This window comes from Lucilia cuprina, chromosome 3, assembly GCF_022045245.1.
Source record: "Lucilia cuprina isolate Lc7/37 chromosome 3, ASM2204524v1, whole genome shotgun sequence".
NCBI lineage: Eukaryota > Metazoa > Arthropoda > Insecta > Diptera > Calliphoridae > Lucilia > Lucilia cuprina.
Genome location: NC_060951.1, coordinates 62,635,618 through 62,645,188, shown reverse-complemented (window position 1 = coordinate 62,645,188; position 9,571 = coordinate 62,635,618). Strand labels below are relative to the sequence as shown.

The window sequence follows — 9,571 nt, the reverse complement described above, 5'->3', positions numbered from 1 at the left end:
TTTAAAATTTTAATATAATTCAAATAAAATGAAATAGAAAAAACAGTTACAATTAAGGAGTTTTTTTGGATTCCGCAAAAACAGTTCTAGAGTGGCAACCTTGCTTAACACAACTTGTTACTATATGGCAATGCTCTATGCTTAACAAATACAGTTATTTTTCTGACACAGTGAATGATTAGCAAAAAGTTTTCTAAGAAAAGTGCAAATAAGTTTTAAATTATTAAATTTTTATTAAATAGAAAGAAATAAGTGCTAAAAAAGTGTTAAAATTACTATAAATATTATGGAGAATATAAAGTTGGTAAGTTTTTCATGATAATTTTTCTATTGTCTAAATAAATCCAATATATCACTTTCTATTGGAATGAGCGCAAAATCCGAGGCATTACCAAACATCCACCAGTGCCTTAAAATGTTGCGTATTAGAATTAAACGTGTTGCAATAAACTCAAAAAAATGAAAGAATAAGGCACCTGCAAATATGAAACATATGATACATAAAAATACATTTTCTTAGAGTTAGTAACTTTTCTTACTTGAAGTCATAAGGGCACTGGAAGCCAAAACCACTTCCTTTATGGTCAATTGTTCTTGAGGACTTAAATTGATATTTTCCATACATATGACCACCTGTTGTAGTATAATGTGCGTTAAGGGCAGTAGGGAAATACAATAAAGCAAGTGTTTGGCTATGGGAGCAGCGCAATGGCCAAAAAATGTTTTCAATATGCGCCGTAAGCTAAATTTTTCCTCTGGTATATTAAAGGTAGCATTACAAATCTCGCAATGATTATCACGTCTTTGCATAATCCATCTTTTTAAACATTGCAAGTGTATAAAGCCCTGGGAGAGATTTTCTTATAAGAATTTTGTGTTTTTAAAAAAGTAGTTGAATAACTTACCACACTTCCTTTGCACAGGCAAGGACATTTTGTTATTTCCATATCACTACGATTCCAACGACAAATACGACATGAATGGTTAAATTCATTGCTAGATCTAATGGATTCAATTGAATTTTGTTGCATTCTTTGAGCCGTTTGCCGCTGTATGACAAAAACTTGCCTTTCGCTAGCTTGATCTGTGGCCACTACACTATTAAATAAACGTATGGCTGTTGCTTCTGAAAGGGCATGTATTATTTGATGACTTGCAGACATTTCTTTTGGAAAAGCACAATATATTGTTACAAATTGGATATAATTTTAAAATTTATATATGGTTAATTTTGGTACATTTTGTTTCTGATTATTATTACAATTTTATTAAGTTTGTCAAAAAGTATAATTATAAATATTTCACTTTCATACAGTAGAAGGGTGTTAAACTAAAGTGACTCTTTGAGGTTCGAATTTATGTTTGTATTAATGACAATTTATAAATGTAAAGTTATTGGTAAGCATCTCTTCTTGAGGCCAATATTATTTGGATCGTTATAGTTTTCGTAATATCTAGTGTTTTACCAGAAATTGATTTCTCTATAACCAATTCCTTTTCGGTGGCCGCTTTGGCATTTACATTTTACATCTGCTGCAACCTTTTTATGTAACTGATCTTTGAATCAGATCAAATTTAACTTAAAAAACTTACTTTTTTTGGATTCAGATATAAATATTTACAAATTAAGAATTGAGAAATGTTGATTTAAATTCCAAAATTTAGAACAAGAAATACGAGATTCTTTTAGAAAATCTTTCAATTCTAAATTTTACTAAATATAATAGATTTTATTATAATCTAATAATAATAATAGATTTTAAACAAGTAAATTTTGTTAGAAATTCTAAATACTTTTAGAAATGATTCGATTCGTAGATTTTATTATAATTTCAATATTTCGCTAAAAATCGAAATTGCATTAAAAATTACAAAATGTTTACAATTTCGAAATCAGAAAATTAATTTTCCTACAAATTTTATTATTATTTATAATTGTCTAAAATTAAAATTTTTCCCAAATTCTAAGTTTCACTGAAATAATGATAAGTTTTATTAAAAACTTCAATAGAAATTCAGATTTACTGGAAATTCAAAAATTTGCTAAAAATTCAAAATATGTATCATTAGAAATTCAAAATTTCACCAGAAATTCAAAATTTTTCTAAATTTGAAATTTCACTAATTTATTAGAATTTAAAAATTTCACTAGAAATACAAAATATTAAAAGAAAGAAATTCACTAGACATTAAATATTTTACTAAATATTCGAAATTTCACTAGAATTTCACTAAATTTCAAAATTTCACTAGAAATACAAAATATTAATAGAAAGAAATTCACTAGATATTAAATATTTTAAAATATAATATTTTAAAAATTCAAAATTTTACTCAAAAAATCGAAATTACACAATTTTCACTAGAAAATATTGTTTTCTTTATTAGAAATTCAAAATTTCACTAGAAATTTGAAATTTCACTAAAAAATCAAAATAGAAATTTGAAATTTCACCGAAAACTCTATTTCACTCAATATTCAAAATTTCATTAAAAATTCGAAATTTTACTAGAAAATCCGTATGTCACTAAAAATTCGAAATTTTACTACAAATTAAAATTTCTACAATTGCACAAGAAATTCGGAATATCGCTAAAACCTTTAAACTAGAAATTCGAAATTTAACCAAAAATCAATATTTTCGCTAGAAATTTGAAATTTCACTAAATATTTTAAATTTCAATAGAAATTTGACTAGTATTTCGCAATTGCGCTAAAATAAGATTTCATTAGAATTTGAAGTTTTTAACAAAATTTTATAATTTCATTATTATATGAATCTTTACGCTAGAAATTAAAAATTTCACCAAATTACTGTTATTTTATAAAATAAAACACAAATTTTCTCTTTGAATGTTAATATTTTTTTTTATTTATTTATTTTTCATTCTTATCGCAAAAGTTAGTCGAATATATAATTAATAATAATAATAAAAAAATTGAGCTGCAATTCCCGGTTTGATTTTGATCAAAAGGTTTGCAAAAAAATAAATTCTTTTTCTTCTTTTACATGAAGTATAAATTTTTCACATTAATTATTTTCTTTAACACAAAAACATAACAAAAAGAAATTATATAAAACTGACAAAATTTAATAAAAAAATCATCGTTTTTTAAAAATGTATTCAAAAATAATATGAATTAAAAATTGGTTAGTATAAATACTTGAAAATAATAAATTGCAGAAAAAATAATAAAATAAATGAGAAATACAAAACAAATTACATACAAATTAATAATTACACAATAATATTAATATGAGTATCTAAACAATAATATATATTAAATAATCAAAGACAAGTTTAATTTCTGTCGATTTTTTGTTTTTTTTTAAATCATGAGATTTTGAAGTTAAAAACAGTAGTAACAATTTCTTTTTTCAAAACTTTACAAAACTAATTTTTTGTTTTGTAAATGAGCAACAAGTTTGAATAAAAATAGTAGTAGTAGTAAAGATAGTTATTTGTTTATTATTATATTTGTTTATAAAGTTATATAATTGATATTGCTTTGATTGATTAGTAAATATTTCGTTGAGGGATTTGATTGCGATTGCGATTTTGGTTTTGATTTGTTTGATTAATGGTGCTGTTGGGTTGTTTACGTTAAACGTTAAAAATCGTTTAACTTTCGATTTTAGTTTATTGGCAATTGCGGAAACGACGATAGATGCTTTGTACATAGACAAAAACACATTTCCAATCGGGCCGTTGCATCACAACCATATCTTCAACATCTAGTAAGGGGGCAATGCCGGCTTTCTCACTGTAAAAGTAAAGTTTTTCAAAATTAGAATAGTTATTACATGTGTTAAACACTAAAAAATATTTTTGTCGAAATATCCGACCGACTTTATGATTCCCTGAATTAATTGTAGATCAAACTTAAAGCAATTACATTTTTAAGAGAAATTATCTAATACTGAAACAGTTTCACTTACCGAGTACTACTCTGATTAAAAGTTTTACAAGAAAGATCATTAAGTGACATTTTTGTAAAGTACAAATAAATAAAAAGAAACTAGAAAGAAATTATAGTCGGGCGAGGCCGACCATATAATACCCTATACCTTTTACAAAAATAAAATGTGATTAGTTGTCATAATAAAGCATTTAAGTTGAATTCTACTTTGCCTCAGGTATACATACTTAAGCCGTTTATTGTTGAATGAAATTGTGGATATTTAAGTGAAAATTTGATGGGGGCATATCATAAGGGCTAGGGCCATATGATAATAATAGAATTCGTGAGGGTCATCAGGTCTAGTATAGAATTTAGTTTTGCAGCTATTTGTCGTAATATGAGTATATTAAACATAATTATGAACTTCCCTATTCGGTGGGTTTAGTTGTATTGGGGCTAGGTATAATAATGGACTGATGTTAACTATTTTCAATAAGCTTCGTTTACGGTATCATAGAAGATCATGTGCCAAATTTCATTTAATTATCTCAAAAATTGCGACCTGTAGTTTGATTACAATCGGGGGTTCAATGGACCGATGTTAACCATTTTCAATAGGCTTCGTTTACGGTATCATTGAAGATCATGTGCAAATTTCATTGAATTATCATCGAAATTGCCACCTGTGGTGTGATTAAAAGGTTTACAAGCCCTATTCGGGGGTTCAGTTGTATGGGGGCTAGATGAAATTATGGATCGATCTTAACCATTTTCAACAGGGACAATTGTCCCTGGGACAATAAAAGATCACGTACCAAATTTCATTAAATTATCTTCAAAATTTCGACCTGTAGTTTGATTACAAGGTTTACATGGACGGACGGTCAGACGGACGGACATAGCTAAATCCACTCAGAAATGATTTTGAACTGATAGGTATACTTTACCGATACCACTAAAGTGGTGTAGGGTATAAAAATATATAAAGTAGAATGAAATAAAAAGAAAAAAACTGTTTTGCTAAATATATATTCACAGTAAAAAGAAATTAAAAGAAAAAATGCCGGATATGGATACTATTTTTTCCAGTAGAAAGAGAACTTTATTTAAATAATGTACAACTTTATCAAAAAGTGTTTCAGAAGCAATGCTTCGTGTTTATACTTACTCAGCCACAGTGAAAGCTAATTCGAAATTTTTTCTTCTATTTTTGGGGGTTAGTTGACTATAATCGAAGGCATCTGGCAAGAAATGATGTATAAGGGCACAAAACGCTAAACCATTGTTCCAGCTCGTACTAAAGTTAGTTATTTCGATGTTCTACAAAAATCAAAGAAATAAAATTAATTTTTAAATAAAATTTAAACTAAAATAAATTGTAAAAAAATCCACTAATTTAAACAGGCATGCAAAAGAAATAATGTGTTTAAAGGCGAAAAATAAAAAATATGTAAAAAATAATAATTATTACAGCCATTAATATATAAAATAAATTAACAGCTAAAAATTAAAACCCTTGTAAAGGATTCTTAATAATTATTTGGTTATAAAGTTAAAAGCTTTGTTTGGTTGTTTTATTTAAAGTTTTAAGCATTATATAAAAATACTTAAAATTACTTTAGTGGCTTAAATAAAAAAAAATATTAAATAAATTAAAAATTTTAAACGTAATTATATTGTTTACAACATCAACGTTATTAATTTGTTTATTATAGTGGCAGAGTAACGAAAAAAATATGTTTAATTTAAAAAACATCTGAGTAGCGTTTTTGCTTTGTAGTTGTAGTAGAATTTTGTAGCTTTTTTTTGGAAGAGAACTCTGTACCTCGTATTCCTGGGTTTTCGATTGACACCACTGTAACAATTGTTCCTTAACAGTGGCCGCTTTAGCATTTAGGGCTGGATCGGTAAATCTGAATATCGGTTGTTTACCAGACGTTGGTGAGGCAGTTGAGCCGCCTCCAGGTGTTGTCGGTGTTGTTGGTGATCTGAACAACAAATGATTTACATTTATTCTATATTCTATACTTTTTGTTTTTATATATTTTTTGTTTTTTAATCAATTCATCTTGTAAATTTATTGTATTTTGTAATTATTTATATTCGTTTATTTGTTTTTGTTGTTGTTTGGTTAAATAATAAGAAAAACTACAAAATATGTAATACGTTTATAAAGATTATTGTTTTGTGTAAAATTTAATTATTTTACTAACTACTTAGACCTGTTAACTTAATATAAAGAAATTTTATTCACAGATTTAATAGTTTTGTAATATGTGTTCGTACGAAATTAACAGTATATTTGTTGAAAAGATTTGGCTCTGAAATACCACATACATAATGGAATAAGCTTTTGTATCGAAAACACATTTTAATATCGAAATTAAGCCCAAAATTGTCAGATTCCATGTGACAAAATTAAAAATCAAGATTAATTTCCATTCATCACATATGCTATAATTCGTCACCTGATTTTGTTTTCATACACATATACTTTAATTATAAAATTGTATTTATAATAATTTGGGATGTTTTTAAAACAGATATCGACAAGGAGCTGAAACTTACTCTCCTGCCGTTACCTGTTCTATGAGGAAAAGGTCATCTTTTTTAAGTGAGAAACACAAGAGACTAAGCTTTTTTGATAAGTTGACTTAAAAAGTCATTAACTTCAGATATTCTTTACGAATCTTACAAAACGTATTAAAAAAGTTTCCACACAGCGTGCGAGAACGGCGAAATTGCGAAAACTTCATACAGATAAAAGTATGTATATAAGGCCTCCTCCATCGGCCCTGTTAAGAGCTTCTTTACCAGTGTCTCCAGTGGAAATCGAACAACGACCTCCGTTTAACAGATTAGAAAACTAACGCACCGAACATACTTTCACTAGTGGAAAAGGAAGGTTAGGAGGGAAAAGAAATTGGTCGTATATAACTCATCGCATCCAAAATCTAGATTCTATGACAGAGAAGTCCTTTTTAAAATATAATTAAACTCTACACTGAAAGGTTAAAGACAACAGGACCGAAATTGGTTCCAAATTAACCTTAAAACCTAATTTATTTCAGTCTCTTGTGTTTGAATACTCTCCTGAAGCGATGTATAAAAGTTTTTTAAAAAAAAATATGTATATATTTAATTTATAGTAAATATGTTGACCGATTTTCAAGTACAGTTCCGATTTGTTAAAATATAAATCAATAAAATGTTAAAAATAATAAAGCTCTCATTAATATATGTAGACCAATAAACCAGAAAATTACTAAAAAGATCTTAAAAATTAATAATAATTTTCTAATAAATACCAAACACCTTTATGATATACATATGTAAATGAGATGTATGTATAAGTGCAATCAATATCTTTGTAATAAAGTTTTGATAGAAAGATAGAAGAAGATAATTATTCATTGAATTGGTTTCTTGTTGTTTTGTTTTGCTTTTTTAACTGATGAATAATAATATTATAATATTCAATCATATGCTTACTTTGCAGATTGTTGTGAATTTTGTCTGTCAAGTTGTTTAAATTTGGCAAATGGTGATGCAGGCTTCGCTGCTGAACCCGTGACGGTGCGTGTAGTAACTGTAAATTGTATAAGAGAAAAAAAAAAACATATTCTATTAAACAATTTGGTTTAAACTCAAGCTAAACTAGTTTAATGTGTTCTTCTAGTCTAGTCTACGATCTACTCTATAGTCTAGTTTATAGTCTACTCTATAGTCGAGGCTATAGTCTAGTCTATAGTCAAGTATATAGTCTAGTCTATAGTCTAGTCTATAGTCAAGTATATAGTCTAGTCTATAGTCTAGTCTATAGTCTAGTCTATAGTCTAGTCTTTAGTCTAGTCTTTTGTCTAGTCTATAGTCTAGTCTATAGTCTAGTCTATAGTCTAGTCTATAGTCTAGTCTATAGTCTAGTCTATAGTCTAGTCTATAGTCTAGTCTATAGTCTAGTCTATAGTCTAGTCTATAGTCTAGTCTATAGTCTAGTCTATAGTCTAGTCTATAGTCTAGTCTATAGTCTAGTCTATAGTCTAGTCTGTTGTCTAGTCTATAGTCTAGTCTATAGTCTAGTATATAGTCTAGTCTATAGTCTAGTCTATAGTTTAGTCTATAGTCTAGTCTATAGTTTAGTCTATAGTCTAGTCTATAGTCTAGTCTATAGTCTAATCTATAATCTAGTCTATAGTCTAATCTATAGTCTAGTCTAAAGTCTAGTCTATAGTCTAATCTATAGTCTAGTCTATAGTCTAGTCTATAGTCTAATCTATAGTCTAGTCTATAGCCTTATCTATAGTCTTATCAATAGTCTAGTCTATAGTCTAGTTTATAGTCTAGTTTATAGTCCAGTCTACAGTCTAGTCTATAGTCCAGTCTATGGTCTCATCTTTATTCCAGTCTAGTCGTTGGTCTAGTCGTTAGTATAGTATATAGTCTTTACTCTAATTTATACTTTATTCTAGTCTATAATCTAGTTTATAGACTAATTTGTAGTCTAGTCTATAGTGTAGTCTTTACTCTTGTTTATAGTCAAATCTATAGTCTAATCCATAGTTTAGACTATATCTAGTATATAGCTTATAGACTAGTCTAATATAAAGTCTAGTCAATAGTGTACTCTATCGTCTACAGTGTACTCTATCGTCTACAGTGTACTCATTTTAAAATATTAGATTTCCATGGCTGCCATTAATACAATTCCCTTAATATTTGTGTTAATTACCTTTCGTTGTAGTAGTTACAACTGCTCCATCTTTGTCCTTCGTTTCAGTTTTCTCAGTAGTCGATGTAGAAGATTTTTGTTGTTTTTGTTCTATATAGAAAACAAAAAGAAAATTTAAGAAAAAAAAAAACAAAAAAATATAACAAATTGATTAAAACACTATGTTAAAGCCAAATCAATAACGTAGAAAGGAAAAAAAACAATTGGCATGCAGCATGTTGCAACTTAAAAAGTACTAGTATTTTTATATATAAGACGATAAAAAAACTTTCAATACTTTTATACTAAACATACAGATATCAACATACAATAAAAACTATAAACTAATTAAAAAATATTAAAATAATTAATAATACATATAAATTTTCTACAATTCAAAAACGATGTGTGGACATTTTGTATTGATATAGTTCATAATTGAACAATTACGATATACAATGATAAAACGTTACGACACCGATTGTGAATTGGAAAAATATTAAAAATTCTTATATACGTAAAAGTACATATATTATTTATTATTTATTTACATAAACTAAAATTCTAAGTCAAAAATAAACTAATAAAATGAATGCAAAATTTTTTGGTTTTAGCAGAAAACAAAAAAAAAAAAAACGATTTTTAGTTAAAAATATAATGAGATAATTTGAAATGTAGAAAAAAATGGCAAAGATATGTATCACCCATTTTTTGAATTTTTTTTAAGGTGATTTTAAATATGATGAGCATGCACAAACATGAGTGGGTTGTTTAAATAATGATAAATGAAAAAAAAATAAAATATTTAACTTAAATAAATATAATAAAAAACAATAAAATTAAAAAAAAACGAGGGACATAAACACAGTTGATTTCATTTCACTTAAAAAAAATAACAAACAGAAAAAAGAGAAACAAAACGTAAATTCCATGCTAAAGCTTCCGCAATTTGTGTTCGT

At 26.9% G+C, this 9,571-nt stretch overlaps 2 protein-coding genes across 4 annotated transcripts in view; both read right to left on the bottom strand.

Moving 5' to 3' along the window:
- Positions 1–213: 213 nt before the first annotated feature.
- Positions 214–1,329, bottom strand: LOC111679429. The gene is made up of 3 exons (XM_023441008.2): positions 906–1,329; positions 540–846; positions 214–476 (listed from the first exon to the last, which is right to left on the bottom strand). Exons 1-3 carry the CDS (start codon positions 1,161–1,163, stop codon positions 328–330), a joined length of 714 nt encoding a protein of 237 aa, XP_023296776.2. The 5' UTR covers positions 1,164–1,329; the 3' UTR covers positions 214–327.
- A 2,119-nt stretch (positions 1,330–3,448) lies between these two features.
- LOC111679426 (titin) overlaps positions 3,449–9,571 on the bottom strand; it is a 77,207-nt gene continuing 71,084 nt past the window's right edge. For all 3 annotated transcript variants that reach the window (XM_046946977.1, XM_046946975.1, XM_046946978.1), the window contains 5 exons: positions 8,634–8,723; positions 7,397–7,493; positions 5,730–5,892; positions 5,073–5,224; positions 3,449–3,766 (listed from right to left, as the gene is read on the bottom strand). In XM_046946977.1, coding sequence (XP_046802933.1) covers positions 3,643–3,766; positions 5,073–5,224; positions 5,730–5,892; positions 7,397–7,493; positions 8,634–8,723 — 626 coding nt within the window. In that variant the 3' untranslated portion in view covers positions 3,449–3,642. The remainder of the gene's footprint in view (positions 3,767–5,072; positions 5,225–5,729; positions 5,893–7,396; positions 7,494–8,633; positions 8,724–9,571) is intronic.